Here is an 18,234-nt window from a genome sequence, read left to right as displayed (position 1 = left end):
ACGGGTTGATCCTAGTAAAATTTCAGCCATTGTTGATTGGAAACCACCGAAAAATGTAACTGAAGTTAGAAGTTTCTTGGGGCTAGCTGGGTATTATCGGCAGTTTGTAAATGGATTTTGTATAATTGCGGCTCCTATGACTAGACTACTCCGAAAGGATGTTAAATTTGAATGGACGAAAGAATGTCAACAGAGTTTCGAAGAATTGAAAAAGTTATTAACTGAAGCACCAATGTTGATACAACCCGAATCAGGTAAAGAATTTGTGGTGTATAGTGATGCTTCTCTAAATGGTTTGGGATGTGTGCTCATGCAAGAAGGAAAAGTGGTGGCATATGCTTCGAGGCAGTTAAAACCCCATGAGAGGAATTATCCTACTCACGATTTGGAATTGGATGCGGTGGTGTTTGCTTTGAAAATTTGGCGACATTATTTGTATGGTGAAAAGTGTCGGGTATATACCGATCATAAAAGTCTTAAGTACTTGATGTCACAAAAAGACTTCAATTTAAGACAGCGAAGATGGTTGGAGTTATTGAAAGATTACGAGCTTGTTATTGATTATCATCCGGGAAAAGCGAATGTGGTTGCTGATGCTTTGAGCAGAAAGTTGTTGTTTGCTTTGAGAGTTATGAACACTCAGTTGAAAGTGTCAGATGATGGTTCAATTCTAGTAGAGCTAAGAGTAAAACCGAAGTTTTTACAAGAGATTTCTAAAGCTCAGAAAGATGATCAAGATTTGCAAGCCAAGAGAAAGCAGTGTGAAGTTGATACAGAGTCAGATTTCAAAATTGGTTCTGATGGGTGTTTAATGTTTAAAGATCGGATTTTTGTACCGAAGAATGAGGAACTGATTCAAAAGATCCTACAGGAAACACATAGTGGTTATTTCTTGATTCATCTAGGTAGTACGAAAATGTATAATGACTTGAAGAAAATGTATTGGTGGAATGGAATGAAAAGAGATATATCAGAGTTTGTGTCCAAATGCTTAATCTGTCAACAGGTGAAAGCTGAACACCAAGTTCCTTCGGGATTACTTCAGCCTATTATGGTTCCTGAATGGAAATGGGATCGGATTACTATGGATTTTGTTTCAGGATTGCCATTGACTCCGGGAAAGAAAGATGCCATCTAGGTAATAGTTGACAGATTAACTAAGTCGGCTCATTTTATCCCGGTACGTACAAATTATTCTCTTAACAAGTTGGCTGAACTGTATATTAAAGAAATTGTTAGATTACACGGAATACCATTATCGATTATTTCAGATAGAGATCCAAGGTTTACCTCGCAGTTTTGGCAAAAGTTGCAAGACGCGTTAGGTATGAAGTTAAATTTCAGTACTGCTTTTCATCCATAAACTGATGGACAATCAGAAAGAATAATTCAGATTCTTGAAGATATGCTTAGATGTTGTGTATTGGAATTTCAAGGAAGTTGGGAAAGATACTTACCGTTGGTGGAATTTGCTTACAATAATAGTTATCAGACGAGCTTGAAAATGGCACCTTATGAAGCATTATATGGTCGTAAGTGTCGAACGCCATTGTATTGGACTGAACTCAAGGAAAATCAGATTTATGGAGTTGATCTAATAAAAGAAACTGAAGAAAAAGTGAATATAATTCGAGATTGTTTGAAAGCTGCTTCAGATAGACAGAAATCTTATGCAGACCTAAAGCGAAAGGACATTGAATTTCAAGTTGGTGATAAAGTATTTTTAAAGGTGTCTCCATGGAAGAAAGTCCTTAAATTTGGACGGAAGGGCAAATTAAGTCCGCGTTTTGTTGGGCCGTATGAAGTAATTGAAAAAGTTGGACCGGTAGCATATCGGCTAGCATTACCACCTGAATTAGAGAAGATTCATGATGTGTTCCACGTATCTATGTTACGTCGGTATCGTTCGGATCCTTCACATGTAGTTTCACCGACAGAAATTGAACTACAACCAGATATGACCTACGAAGAATAACCGATTAAGATTTTAGCTCGAGAGGTCAAACAACTAAGGAATAAAAATGTTGCACTTGTGAAGGTGTTGTGGCAAAGGCATGGAGTAGAAGAAGCTACATGGGAATCCGAAGAAACTATGAGAAATCAATACCCACATCTGTTTACAGGTAAGATTTTCGAGGACGAAAATCCTTAAAGGGGGGGAGAGTTGTAATATCCCGAATTAGGGCCTAATCGGAATAGTGGTTTCGTGACCACAAATCTGAGATAGAAATAATTATTTTATAATTATTTTGAGGTTTATGATATGATTGCATGATTGTGTGAAAATTTCGTGATGAAATTCTATGCCTAAAGTGCTTAAATTGAAAGTAGGGACTAAATCGAATAAGTTGCAAAACTTGCATTCTAGAAGTTTTTAGTATGAAATTGTTTTGGAATATTAATGAGGAGGTCTTAAATAGCAATTTGACCAATTTTAAGTTCATGGGCAAAATTAGGACATGGAAGGAATTTTTGGAAAGTTTAGTAGTAAGGGTATTTTGGTCATTTAGTTATTAAAATGAATTAAAAACAAAATTAAAAGCCAAATTTTGTCCATCTTCTTCATTAGGCCAAAATTTCAAGGGTTCTCCATAGCTAGGGTTTGTTTCAAGCTTCCAAGCTCCATAATCAAGAAAGACGTGGAATCGATCTCAATCGAGGAAAAGAAAAGATTGTGGACTAGATTGCAAAATCCTTGTATTTTGGTACCAAGGTAAGTTCATGTGTAAATAAAGTAGCATAATTGTTATTTTTAAGTTATTGATGTTAATTATATGCTATGCTGAATTTAATTATGAAATGTATGCTTTGTGGTTAATTTCAAATAATATGTAAATTATGCGAGCTACTTGTTAAATATACTTGTTACCGAGTATTGATTTCGGCATTCTACGGAAGACGGCAAGGATAAGTGTTCAAGGAAAAAGCCCGTTTGAACCTTAGGAATAGATTAGGATACAAGTGACATGTCACTAGGATGGTTGAGCATCCGAACTCGTTGAGTTGAGTCCGAGTTCACTTATGGATGCGAATGTCCGAACTCGTTGAGTTGAGTCCGAGTTCGTGAGATGAAACTAGGCATCCGAGCTCGTTGAGTTGAGTCCGAGTTCACTTATGGATGCGAACGCCCGAGCTCGTTGAGTTGAGTCCGAGTTCACTTATGGGCGGGTTACATGATTGCTTGATTTCATATATGGCACTTATGTGCAAGTTATCCATGTATCCGAATTACATTCCGATGTGTTCAACGGGTAAAGCTCTACTCAAATGGAGGAACATTTGAGATGTAAAGAGACGTATTGGTAAGTGATGTGAAATGGATATTTTGAACAGGTATGTATTTAACCCTCGGGTTGAGTATTGATACAACCACGATAAGGTAATAAGATGATGAAAAATGATTAGAAATGTGACATGTGTTTTAGTGATGCATGCTAATGTTGATTGGTATGACTGTTTGTTATGTTACTTATTATTTGCATATGAACTTACTAAGCATTTATGCTTACTCCCTCCTTCTTACTCATTGTAGTTTTGGCCAAGCCAGCTCAGGAGTCAGGATAGGTCGAAGGCTCAGTCACACTATCCGGAAGACTTTTGGTAAAGGCTTGTAAATTTAAGTATGGCATGTATAGCAATATACCTATTTTGTGTAAATGATCTTATGGTATGGTTGAGGAAATGTTTGATAATGATAAATTATGAAAATGGTTAGTTTAGATTATGTTTGATGATAAGGAAAATTAATAAGATACTTAGTGTATAAAAACTCATCAAAAGGGATGAAATTTGCCATAAACAGGATACTGCAGCAACACTGATGCGAGTTTGAAAATTTACTAAAAATCATAGAAATTGAATTTGGTGATGGAATACATATAAAATTGAAGCTTATTATGTCTAGTTTCACATGAAACAAATGAAACAAGAAAAGGAATTATATGTAAGAGGATATTAGAATTTTAGTGAAACAGGGTCATAGCAGTTTTTGAATCCCCTATTCCAACTTTAGAAATTCACCATAAATTGTAAAGATATAATTAGGTAGTTTATTTTATATTCTCAGAATCCTTATTGAGTCTAGTTTCAGGAGAAATAAACCTCATATTCATATGAATTTTGTACAGAGAGAAATGTGGTTCGTAGTAAACAGAGGTCAGACCAGTCAAGTCCTGAAACAGGGGTAACTTTAACTAATAAACTGTACTAAATGGCCCAACTAAAAATTATAGAAAAAAATTAGTAGATAGGTATATGAGTATAGATTCAGGGAAAATTTACGGATCTTGATTTCGCGTTTCGTAACTCGAGATATGATTTTTCTTGTGACTGTGATGCAAGAAGCTGCGAATGTAGAAATAAATAATCCAAAGTTCTAAATATGTTAAATTAAGCTTAGTAACACCTCATACTCGACTCCAACGACGGTCTCAGGCGTGGGGACGTTACACCACATCTATACCGATCACAAGAGTTTGACATATTTGGTGACCTAGAAATATCTGAATTTACAACAACGGAGGTGGCTTGCATTACTAAAAGATTACTAGTTAGTGATTGATTATCATCCAGGAAAGGCTAATGTCCTTGCTGATGCCTTGAGCCGAAAATCTCTATTTGCTCTACTTGCGATGAACACTCAAATAGCTTTGTGTAATGATAGTTCTATTGTGGCTAAGATGAAAGCAAGACCATTATTTTTATGGTAGATTTGTGAGGCTCAGAAAGTTGATAATCAAATATTAGCAAAATGAGCTTAATGTGATTCGAACCCTAATTCAGAGTTTCAAGTTGATTCCGATGACTGTTTAAGATTCAGAGGCCGAATATGTGTTCCGAGAAATTCAGAGTTGATTCAGATGATTTTGAATGAAACACATTGTAGTCGTTTATCAGTACATCCGAGAAGTACGAAAATGTATAATAATTTGAAACAGCTTTATTGGTGGCATGGCATGAAATGTGATATTTCAGAATTTGTTTCGAAATGTTTGATTTGTCAGCAAGTTAAAGCTGAGCATCAGGTACCTTCAAGTTTATTACAGCTTATCATGATTCCTGAGTGGAAATGGGATAGAGTGACTACGGATTTTGTTTCGGGTTTGCCTCTACCTCCGATTAAGAAAGATACAATCTAGGTTGTTGTTGACCGATTGACAAAATCGGCTCATTTCATTCCAGTGCGTACAGATTATTCACTTGACAAGCTTGCTGAGTTGTACATTTCAAAGGTTGTTAGCTTACACGGGGTACCTATTTCTATTGTTTCAGATAGAGATCCAAGGTTCACATCGAGGTTTTGGAAGAAACTGCAAGATGCACTGGGTATACAACTACATTTTAGTATTGTATTTCACCCGCAGATGGATGGTCAATCAGAGCGAGTTATACAAATACTCGAGGATATGTTGAGATGTTGCATTCTTGAGTTTGAAGGTACGTAGGAAAATTATTTACCGCTAATTGAATTCACGTATAATAATAGCTTTCAATTAAGTATTAAAATGGCACCATTTGAAGCTTTATACAGTCGGAAGTGTTGAACACCATTTTACTAGACTGAACTTAGCGAGAATAAGATTCTTGGGGTCGATTTGATTAAAGAGACAAAATAGAAAGTGAAAGTAATTCGTGATAGTCTGAAGGCAGCGTTAGATCGTCAGAAATCGTATGCAAATTTGAAACGAAAAGATATTGAGTTTCAGATCGGAGATAAAGTGTTTTAAAAGTCTCACCGTGGAAGAAAATACTCAGATTTGGCAAAAAAGGAAAGTTGAGCCCGAGGTTCATTGGACCTTATGAAATTATTGAGCGAGTTGGACCAGTGGAATATCGGTTGGCATTACCATCAGAATTAGAGAAGATTCATAATTTATTTCATGTATCGATGCTACGAAGATATAGATCTGATCCCTTGAATGTTAATTCCTCGACTGAATTTGAGATTCAGTCAGATTTATCGTACAGTGAATAACCAATCCAAATTCTAGCTCGTGAGATCAAAGAGCTGAGAAATAAAAGAATAGAAATAGTGAAAGTCTTGTGGCATCGACACGGGGTTGAAGAAGCTATGTGGGAACCCGAAGAGGCTATGAAAAATTAATACCCTAACTTATTCACTGGTAAGATCTTTGGGGACAAAAATCCCTAAAGGGGAGAGTTAGAACAATCTGATTTTAGCTAAATCAGAATAGTGATTTCAGAACCAAAAATTCGAGGTCAGAAATTTTTTTAATATTATTTTTGGTGTTTATAGCATGTGATTATATATGTGTGAAAGCTTCATGAAATAATTTTAGCGTTTGAGTGCTTAATTTGACGAAAGGACTAAATCACGTAAAATGCAAAAGTAGCATGCTATAAGTTAAAAGTGTTTATTTGCTATGGTTTATTAAACCAAAGGTCCTTACGATGTTATTATGCCATTGATAAGGTTAATGGACATTAATGGCCTTATAATTGATGTTTTAAATGTTTATAAACCAAGGTTAATTAGGTAATTTATGAATTTAGTATAATAAAACAAAACAAAAATTTAAAATGGTGTTCATCTTTCTTTCTATAATTGAAAATCAAAAGAAAAAAGAAGCCATTTCAGGGCTTTGATATTCGGCTAGCATATTCCTTGATTAAGGTATGTTCTTTGCTCGGTTTTTGATAATTTATACGTTTTTGAGATCGTTGCTATGTATTCTAGCTAGCCCGTACCCTAATTTCTGAATTGGTTGATGAATTTGTAAAGTGTCATTGATGATAGCTTGATGTTTTTGAATGTTAATGATGGAAAATGAATAATTGTTGAAAGATTAAATTGTTTTATTAACTGATTTTTGATAAAAATGTCAAATAGGGATTTAATTGCGAAAAGTGTAAATTTAGAGGTTGAAATGTGAAATAAATGAAAATAATGGGCTACTAGGAGTCTATGAATAATTCGGCTAGCATGAAATTAGAAAGAAAATGTGTAATTTATGTTTTTATGAATTGAGGACTAAATTGAAGAAATGTGAAATTTTAGGGGCTAAAGTGTAAAAATACTCAAATATATATTTGTGGACTAAATTGAATGGTTTGGTGAATAAATGAGTTAATTTTGAATGTGTATAGATCAAGAAAGAAAGAAATCGGATTTAGATTGGGGAAAATCGAAAGTTGTCGAGTAGTTGATCAGATCTGTTCATTGTATATACGAGGTAAGTTCATATGCAAATAAACATCTTTAAATTGATTTATATATGTTTATTTGTTGTTGAATTGCTATGGATGTTGAACAAGAAATTACGAGCTAGAATCGATGAAGTTATGATATCTGAAAGTCCCGTACGAACCTTAGGAAAAGTATAGGATGTCATGACATTAGGATTAACGAGATGTGATTACATGTAAGACTATGTCTGGGACGTTGGCATTGTATTATGATTACGTGTAACAACTTGTCTAGGACATTGGCATCGTTATAAGATTTCGTGTAAGACCCTGTCTGGGACAATGGCATCAATATGTGATAACATGTAAGGTCATATCTAGGATATGGCATTGTACGAGCTATTGTGATTTTTGAGTATCCTTAATGATTCCGAATCATTCAACAGGCAAAGTCAAGTCGAGAAAGAATGTGTGAATGAGTTAAGTGACTCAGGTACGTACTAGATTCATACAATAATTGAAAAGGGAAGTATTTGATGAATTCAATTATGATATTAAATATGTGTACAATAAGAAAGGTTTGTGAACTCGTATGTGTTTAACTATGCTTAGCATATTTGAATTGATATGCAAATATTCATATGATGACTTTGTTTGTATATGGCTTACTAAGCTTTTAAAGCTTAAATTATCGGTTTAGTCCGGAACCACTTCTAATGAATGATTTGGGCCTCATAGGATTGATTTTGAATGATTTATATTTGGAAATGGAAATTGTATGTGAAATGTATAATTATTTATGAAATAAGTTCGGTAATGCTCCGTAACCCTACTCCGGCGACGGATACGAGTTAGGGGTGTTACAAAGTGCCAATACATGGTCAAAACCATCTCAATCTCATATCTCATATGTAAATGCTCATCTCGAGCTATCATCGAGTCTGCTCACACAAGCTGACAGTCAAGACGTAGCTACACGGTGCTGCTCACAAAAGCTGACGAGTAACCGCAACACATGCCGAAAAACTCAACCACCGGTAGAACTTACAGACCAGCACCCAAAACACAATAACCCCTAATGATATGTCATTTGTATCCTATCTATTCCTGAGGTTCAATTGGGATTTATACATTGCCGATAACTTGTCGAGAAATCCGTAGTGCCGTATTATCACAATTATATAAATTAAGCATTCAAACACATATAATTTAATGCTTATTAAATATTCTTACCTCGATCACAGAAACAACGTAATAGGATCGACTAGTCCAAAACTTTATCTTTCCCTCGATCTAAATTCGTACGAGGCTTAACTTGATCTAAATAAATCAAATTCAGTCCATTTAGTATTTGTTCTATTCAATTCAATCCCAAAATTCATACTATGGCAATTTTATACTTTTACCTCTTATATTTTAACATCTTTACAATTTAGTCCCTAGCTCATAAAAATGCAAATTCATGCAATTTAACCCACGCCCATGCTAGCCAAATTATATATATACACATAAAAGTCCATTTTTTCATTATTTCACACATTTACCACATAATTTTTACATTTCTCAATTTAATCCCTAATTTGCAATTTCACTCAAAATCACTTAACAAATGTTGTTTATCTAACAACAACCATCCATTTTCTATCATCAAACATCAAACACATCCACATTAATCAATGGTAAAACCCTATAATTTTAATAGTTTTGCAAATTAGTCCCTGGGCTAGCTAGATTAAGCTACAACGACTCCAAAAACATACAAAATCATTAAAAACTGAGTCAAAAATCACTTACATGCATGGATGAGACATAACCAAACCTTCAAACTCTATTAATGGTGTTTTCCTAGCTTATTTTTGGTGGATGAATGCACTTAAGAATATAACAAATTTGTTTTCTTTTTTTCTTTATTTTACTTAGTTTAATACTAAATTATAAGTTTAACCTTAATTAATAACCATTAAAACACTTAATAATGTGTCCATATATGTCCACTCACATTATGGATGGTTTAATAACAACATAATGACCTCTATTTTAAAGTTCAATAGCTATTAGACACCTTTAGCTAATAGAACTCAACTTTTACACTTTATGCGATTTAGTCTTTTTTATCGAATTAAGCATTCAAACGATAAAATTTCTTAACAAATTTTTCATACAATCATACTATCGTGTTGTAAACCTCAAAATAATAATAAAATAAATATTTCAACCTTGATTTTCGTGGTCTCAAAACCACTGTTCCGATTTTACTGAAAACGGGTTGTTACATGTACGAGGCTTAACTTGATCTAAATAATCAAATTCAATCCATTCAATATTCATTCTATTCAATTCAGTCCAAAAATCATACCTTTTCAAAATTATGCTTTTGCCCTATTATTTTAATTCCTTTACAATTTAGTCTTTAAGCCCATAAATTGAAATTCATGCAATTTCATCCACATACATAGCTAGATGAATTCAATACACACTCATAGCAACTCATACAATTCATTATTTCACAATTTCACCTTGTATTTTACACATTTTACAAATAAATCCCTAATTGACATTTTCAACAAAAATAACTTTACAAAAGTTGTTTATTTATCAACAAGGATTCATTTTCTTCCATAAAAAATTGAAAAACCACATGAATACATTCATGGCAAAACCCTAACCTTTTAACAGTTTTGCAAATTAGTCTCTGGGCTAGCTAGATTAAGCTACAACGATCCCGAAAACATAAAAATTATTAAAAACTAACTTAAAAAATGAACATATGCATCAACCAAGCTAGCAGAAACTTCAAAGCATCAAAATGGTGTTTACGTAGCTTATTTTGGTGGAAGATGAACATAAAATATGATACTTTTGTCTTTTCTTTAGTTTAGTTAACATTATTTACTAAATTACACATTTAACTTTTATTATTAATCTTTAAAATCACTTAATTGATGCCCATAAATGTCCACTCACAATCAAAATAGTTTAATTACCACATAGGACTCTTACATTTTAGTTCTACGACCATTTAATACCTTTAGCTACTAGAACTCTAATTTTGCATCTTTTATGAATTAGTCCTTTTTACCAAATTAAGCATGCAAACGATAAAATTTCTTAATGAAATTTTTATATGACCTTACTAGTATTCTGTAGACATTAAAATAATAACAAAATAAATATTTTCACATCAAATTTGTGGCCCCGAAACTACTGTTCTGATTTCATTGAAAACGGATTGTTACAAAACTAAAAGTTAAAATCCAATCTTTTATTAACAAGTCTGTCAATCGCTCTTATTTACATTAGAACCTGCCCAAATAGAAAGCTTTTCAAATTAATACCCAATGTCACTATTAGAAATTAAGCTTTGACATTTCCTGGTAAGACAGTTTTAATGTGGATTAAAATAGGACAAAATTACTGAGTAGCAGCTTGTATACAGACCAAAAATTCCATTAATTTCTTGTGTTTGATGTGTTATTACCGTCAATTTAAGGTCCTCTAAATGTTGGTTTTGAATTGAATAAACTATTGCGTTTTACGTTTGTTTTAACTAGTGTTGAAATATAAAAAAAATCATGGCTTTTCGGAGACAGGTTGGTATGTACGAGAAATAAAATTTATTTAAAATGACTTTACAGAGGAAGGTTGGTATGTTACGAGAATCTAATGATTTGAGAAAGGCTTTGCGGAGGAAGGCTGGTATGTTACATGAATATAATGATTTGAAAAAGGTTTTGCGGATGATGGTTGGAATGTTATGGGAATATAATGATTTGAAATGGTCTTGCGAAGGAAGGTTGGATATGAAATGGGAAGGAAGTTGTTTTGCGAAGATAGAATTTGAACAGGTTGACCATATGTCGCCTCCATTCCAAATGGTTCCAAAATTTCCGATTATATAATGTGCCTTTATGATCATTCTTTGGTCTGAATAAATTTTCAGTTAAGGCTGCTCTTGTTCGTGATCATCGTTGAAATGCCTAAATAAATTATTGAATTTAGCAATGATTCTTTCAATTTATCGTGGATTGATTTACTTATAAAATCCTTTTAGTACGATGACAAGTCTTTGGAATTACTTATTTATCTCGAACTTAGTCGATCTCTTCTTTACCCCTATTTTTAGGTATTTCATTTTGCTCTCAGATTTTGGGAGGGACTCAGCCAGAGCTTGGGATTGTTACCCCTTGTGAGCCTTTTTGACGTTTTGTAATGTGTACATATCGGGGTAACTTACGTAGTTAGTACCTAGATTTTTTTTATTTTTTTAAATTTGGGTCGTAAAGTGCCATATAAAGTTCTGCACTTATTGTTGGTTCTGTTTCTACAACTCTAACCACATTTTCATACTCCACTATTTGAAGTAAAACCATGGAGTTAAATTTGTCTTAAGCCAAATCGAATTATTATGTTGATTTAAGAGAACGAATGTATACGTTATTTTTGGATTTTGAATTTATAAATGGCATTACATAGAAACACACTTGCTTCCCTATCCTTTTGAATTTCATCTGAATTCCATTCTAGAACTACTGATAGGTCAGTTACTTTTAAGTTGTTACAATCTCCTTAATTAAACTTGATAGACATCATAATAGTCCATTAAATTAATTTACTCAATTTTGATTCTTTAGACTACTGATCATCTAAATTACCTACTAACCACATGCTACAACTTAACATTAGTGAAATGTTAGGTAAATAGTGCGCTAATATTTGTTTTTATATTTTTCTTTACGTGCAAAATCATTGAGGATAAAAACAAAAGATATTAATGTAAATAATAAGATTATTAAACCAATTTATTCAAAAAATTACAAGCACATATGATGAAATAACTACATTAAGAACACTAGATCCTAACAATATGAGCATGTTTGTAAAGTCACAGGATAACTAATTTGAGTATAATTATTTAATTACCTATATAATAACTTCAATTCTCACATTTTCTATAAGAATTGGAAAATGCATTTGGGAACTACCCAATTACATTTAATTCAATGAGACCTACTAATCACAGTGATTATCTAAGCATACTACAAATTTATAAGTACAAACAATTATACTAGCAATTGGTGACTTTTCAAATCCACATTTGACCAATTCGATATGATTTCAACAATATTTAAAAGCTAAATCAATGATCAAATTTTGATTAAGTTAAAAATTTTGAAAACAAGGGTCACACGGTCGTATGGCCAGGCCGTGTGACATAGCCCGTGTGTCCACTCATGTGTGTATATGAAGTTAGGACACACGGCAGTGTCACCAGTCCGTGTAACTCTCCGAGTCTGTGTGGTTCACCCTGCATCTAAAATTTAAATGACACGCGGCCGTGTGGGATGACCATGTGTGGCACACGGCCGTGGGCAACCCGTGTCTCAGGCCGTGTGCAATAAAAGTTGCCCCTAAATCAAGTCATTTCAAGCCCAAAACTTGCACAAAAAGATTCATCAATTCAACCTTCATTAACATATATAAAGCATACCTTAAAACATCTATAAACATGCCAAAATCACATTCAACGTATTTCTAACCAATATGCCATTCAAATGGCACCTCAATCATCATTCCATTCCATTCACTCAAACATGCATCATAATCAAAACACATATATTCCTATGCTCACACCATCATTATACCATTTTTATTACATATGAATGAACACAAATCACGTATTTACAAGGCATTTTAAGATGATCCAAATTCACAAACATATACATATATTTACATAGCCATATTAACATATGCATAAGTTTGGTAGCAATCCAAGCATACCAACTCAAACATCAAAATACCAAGTGGTAACTAGCCTATACATGCCAAATAACCATATCACACAATCATCTTCTTTCTACTCACATGAGGGCATGCATAATTACTATCATCTTAAATGAATACACATCATTTATAAGCCTTCATCGAAAGATATGAAAATAAGTGAACTTGACATCATTCAAAAATAAACCAATTACCATGACTACACTTATAACACTATTACATGCCATTTATAACCATTTTCCAAAATAACCAAAATTTTCCAATATGGATCGTTAGATAGTGTGATTGTGCTCTAATGAAATTTCCAATTGATAGAGCTTTTCAATGACCTACAGAAGTAGAGAAAATCAACTAGGTAAGCAACTAATACTTAGTAAGTTCGTATAACGAAACTTAACTTACCAAGTGTATTAATTAAACAACTATAAATGATTTTATTTAGCCATAGTCCAAATTTCCTTTTCCTTATACACAACACCTCACAAGATTAGTAGGTGAAGCAATGCACATATAAATTTAACCAAATAAGGAATATAACATCTCAAGCTTTTCAAATCATCACTCACTTTCATCATATACTATGTACTTTCATTTTCATTACCTTTCACACCTCAAACTTTATATATCATACATATTATAGCATAGTAAATCATGGCATATACCTAATAAGCATTTAGGTTTTATATTTTATCCATCACACACACACATATATATATCCATTTCACATTCTACACATTTTAGTCCACATAGTTAGTAGATAATAAGTAAACATAACATCTATGAAACATAAATATATTAAGAAATAAATTCCATGCTTATTTCATATGTCTCATGATAAATTCTCATCCTTTTCATTGCATATGTGCATATCCATCTTTTAATTTCTTATGAACATTTAAAACATCATATAAAAATAATTTAACTCTATACAAACTTATTTGTACCAAAAATGATGCCCTAATGTGATCCAACGACTAATCCGCTATTTTGGTTTTCCTACGATTAGTATTCGTTTGAGTCGTTTCCTGATCTAGATAAATATTTTTATTCAATTAATCCCTTTACAGCATTTAAAACAATCAATTTAGCTTATAACCCTTAATAATGGAAATTTATGAAATTGGGCTCAAAGTTTACATTTTATGCAATTTAGTCCTTAAACTTGAAACTTGCAATTTCACCCTTTTTTAACCATAAATCATGCTAGTCGATTTTTATCTAATCTTATAACATCCCAAAGTTATCAACAATTTACAATATTTTCCTTGAATTTTACTATTTTTATAAGTCCCTAAACCTTAAATTCATCAAATAATACTTAACAAAATATGTCTATTTAACAACCAAACTTAACAATCTACTATAAAACTTTAAAAACATATCAAATTTATCCATGGAATAATTTATAACATTTAATAGTTTTACAATTTGACCCCGAGCTAAATAGATTAAACTATTACGAGCTCAAAAACATAAAAGTAATTAAAAGCGGTTCCAAAATCACATGCCATGCATAATACCAAGCTTGGCCGAATGTCCAACTCAAAAAAATGGTGATTTTTTCCTTTCCAAATTCGGTGCTAATGCCTTTGGAAGATGACAACTTCATTTTGTTTAATTTTGTTTTAGTTTAATATATTTAATTACCATTTTACTCTTAGTACATCATCTAACAACTAACACAACATCGTCCATAAATGTCCACTACCTATATGCATGGTATATTTATCATTTAGGTCCCTTAACTTACATTTCAAAAATCTTTTAACCCACTTAACTAATGAAAATTAACTTTTGCAGTTTTTATGACTTAGTCCTTTTTAATTAATTAACTATCTAAACATTAAAATTTCTTAATCAAATTTTAATATGACCCTAATAACACTCCATAAATATTTAATAAAATATTTACGGGCTTAGTTTATAAAAATGAGGTCTTGATACTTTCTTTTCTAAAACCACTTGACTTTAAGGATTTATCACTTGAACCTAATTATTCGTTCAAATAACATAAATTATCATTATAAAAAATTATTAAAATACTATTTTTGACTTATAAATATAAATTTACGAATTCACTCATGACTCCGAAACTATTATTTCTAGCTCCATTAAAAAATAACTACTGATTATTAATTTAACTAAAAATTATAAAAATTATAAAACAAATAATAATTTATAACATTTCATGACAAGTCGAATAGCGGATTATTTTATTTTAGTTTTTAAATTTTTATCTGTTCATAGCCGTTTGTTTTATTTTCGATATTATCACCAATTGAACCGTCCATTTTCAATTCAAACACAGCATTGATTAAGACATGTGGGATTAAAACGGCAGTTTTAGGGGGTCGTTTCCATCTTAGTGTGGGACCCTGCCACGTCCAGACCAGAGTGTGGAACGAGCGTGCACCCATGTTTTCTTAGTCTCCGGCATGAGCGGGTCCCACATGTCACGTGGAGGGTAGCATAATGGCCACGTATGATAAGAACGGTGACTGCTATAGAATCTCCTCTAATCTCCTCTCCACCAATCACAGACATCGTACCACGTGCGCTTTAGACCCCACCTACAACCTATGACTTCTTTCACATTTTTCCTAAAATATAAAAAAGACTTCATTCACATTTCTTTATGTAATATATAATTTTAGATAAGATATGAGCATATAATATAAAATAAATATTATAAATACCAGAGTCAAGTGAAAAAATTAATACAATAAATATATTAAAAGCTCCTGAAAAAAAATCTTATGAAAAATTTCAAATATTTATGGTTTTTATTAATTTTATAGAGTTTTATATAAAAATAAAAATATTTTTATATTCAATTCACCATGAAATGAGTTAAATTAGAAACTTAAATATATGGATAATAGTAATACATGAGAAATAATATCAACATATTTCCCATAGCTTTATGAGTTAATTTCTTTAGATGTCCTTAACCTATGGTTTTCATTTTATGTATGTCCTCAAATTTCGAAACGTTTGAATTAAATTTTTAAAGTGTTAATATTATATCAATTCTGTATGTCATTCTAGCTGTTAAGAATATCACGATCAGAACACAAAAATTTAATTTTAAAAATATGTAACTTAAATTTAATATATGTTAAGTTTTAATGAAACTATTTTTTTAGTTACACCATACAGGCCAGCTGACTCGAAGACTTATACTTTGATGACCTAATTAAAATTTTCAAATGTTTTAAAAAAAATTTAAAATCTGAACAACAATTGAAGGATCTATGATGCAATTAACATTTTTAGCATTATTTAATTATAATATCCAATTTTCACCCGCATGCTTTTATAAATTGAACAATTTTGGCCCTCTCTTTGATCTCTATTCTCAAGCTGATTCTTCCTTGTTCGGTAGCTCTCTTCCTAGCTACTTTCTTTTTTTTTATTTCTTTGCTTCATTTTCTATCTGCTGGCTTTTCACCTTTGTTTCTTTCTGCTAGTTTCTTCTCCATCTCTCTTTCTCTATATATTTCCAACTCTTCGAGCTTTACCTACAAGTCTAGGCAGTAGAATAAGAGATTTATTTAGAACTTTTATATAGTAATTTGTCTGATTAATGGGTGACTCTTCTGCTTCATATATCAACTTGGTAAGTAACAGTAAATCTTCTAGATTTCTATGTTGTAGTATACTTTCCCTTTTAAGTTATCGTTGTTGGTAGTAAATAGTCATTATCATCTATATATTTAAATATATAGGTTTATAAGTTGATGTATATGCAGGTGCAGCATCTTATAGAAGAGTGTTTGATATTCAACATGAGCAAAGAAGAGTGCATGGAAGCTTTGTCTAAGCATGCAAACATTAAACCAGTCATAACTTCAACAGGTTCAGCTGAGTGATTTTTTTCTTTATATGTAAAAGGTTGAGGGTCTTTTATGACTTCAGTTTTAGAGTATGATGTGTATGATTTTGGTTGCAGTTTGGGATGAATTGGAAAAAGAAAACAAAGAGTTCTTTGAGGCATACATAAAGGGCAGAGATCAGAGAGCAACTGAAATAGAGAAAAGGCAAAGGATTCAGAAGAAGCTTAATACTTTCTCGAGTACTCAATAGAAAATTTTTATACTAGATTTTTGAGCTCTGAATCTAGATTATCATCATTTGAATAACCCAAAGACATGAAACGACGTCGTGTGAATTGATACACTAGTTGGGAAGCGTGACGGTATGTGGCATTGTGAGAGCAGTAATGGGCAAGGGGGTTGCATGAGTTGATGGCACGTTGCATAAACGTGGCACCGCCCTCTTTGTTTCTTTTGTAATTGTGTCGCTTATTTACACGTTTAACGACAATCTAAGCTATGAGTGCATGTTTTGCTAGCTTTAACAATTGAAAGTTAAAAAGGGCTCTGGGGACCATGTTCAAAGGAGACGATGTTGTGTCAATTCTCAAGAGTCCCATGTTTTTAGTGTTTTTTTAGCAAAGAATTTCGAGCGAGAGATCACTTCTCTTTTTATTTGTGTTTATGTTCATTTGTATATTATCACTGGCATTGTAATCCAATATAATAAATTACTTTAATAATTTTTATAAAAAGATAATTACGTTATGAAATAAATAATAAAGTGGGTAAAGAAAAAAAATAGAAGAGCAAAAAAGAATTTATTTTATTTATCAAATAGGATATTTATAATTTTTTTGAAAGTTTATTTTTATAGATATAAAAAATATATATGATACAAAATTTTACTTTTAATAAAAATTTATCTTGATTTTGATAAATATATACTTCATAATAAAATATTCATAACTCTCTTTCAATGTTCATCGGTAAATAAGTATTTTTTCTCTCATGACAACATCACATAATATCTAATATTCTATGTATTCAATCTTAAATACTAGATTTTTAAATGATCACTTGAACAGATTTGATAAACGTTTATATTATCATTATTCTGAAAGTCATGAGTGAGGAAGAATTTTTGGAGAAATATATTTTGATCACTTCAGGAGTTTCAACAACAATAATAATAAATTTTAATCATGATCATTCTATAATAATACATATATTCAAATCAATTCATATATATATACTCACATAATTGTACTGAACAATCTCTCAAGATTTTTTGTATACTTTTAGCATTTTAAATTTTTCAAAGATTTTAATATAAATTTCCATTGTATAGTGATTCATATAAAAGTCTATAACAACAATGATTAGTTGCATGTCAAATCTTCCATGAACCGCCAAACTAATAAAATATATAAAGGTTATTGGATCACCACAAAAGAATATATTTCCTAATCAATGCAAGACTTAGTGAAAA

General features: G+C 31.8%; 1 protein-coding gene across 1 annotated transcript; it reads left to right on the top strand.

The window, feature by feature from the left end:
* The first annotated feature begins 16,245 nt into the window (after positions 1-16,245).
* On the top strand, positions 16,246-17,417 carry LOC107946986 (uncharacterized). The gene is made up of 3 exons (XM_016881506.2): positions 16,246-16,546; positions 16,680-16,785; positions 16,880-17,417. Exons 1-3 carry the CDS (start codon positions 16,514-16,516, stop codon positions 17,011-17,013), a joined length of 273 nt encoding a protein of 90 aa, XP_016736995.1. The 5' UTR covers positions 16,246-16,513; the 3' UTR covers positions 17,014-17,417.
* The last annotated feature ends 817 nt before the right edge of the window (positions 17,418-18,234 follow it).

The sequence above is a fragment of the Gossypium hirsutum genome, chromosome A13, assembly GCF_007990345.1.
Source record: "Gossypium hirsutum isolate 1008001.06 chromosome A13, Gossypium_hirsutum_v2.1, whole genome shotgun sequence".
Classification (NCBI taxonomy): domain Eukaryota; kingdom Viridiplantae; phylum Streptophyta; class Magnoliopsida; order Malvales; family Malvaceae; genus Gossypium; species Gossypium hirsutum.
The sequence above is the reverse complement of the archived record's forward strand: the minus strand, read 5'-3'. Positions and strand labels throughout refer to the sequence as shown.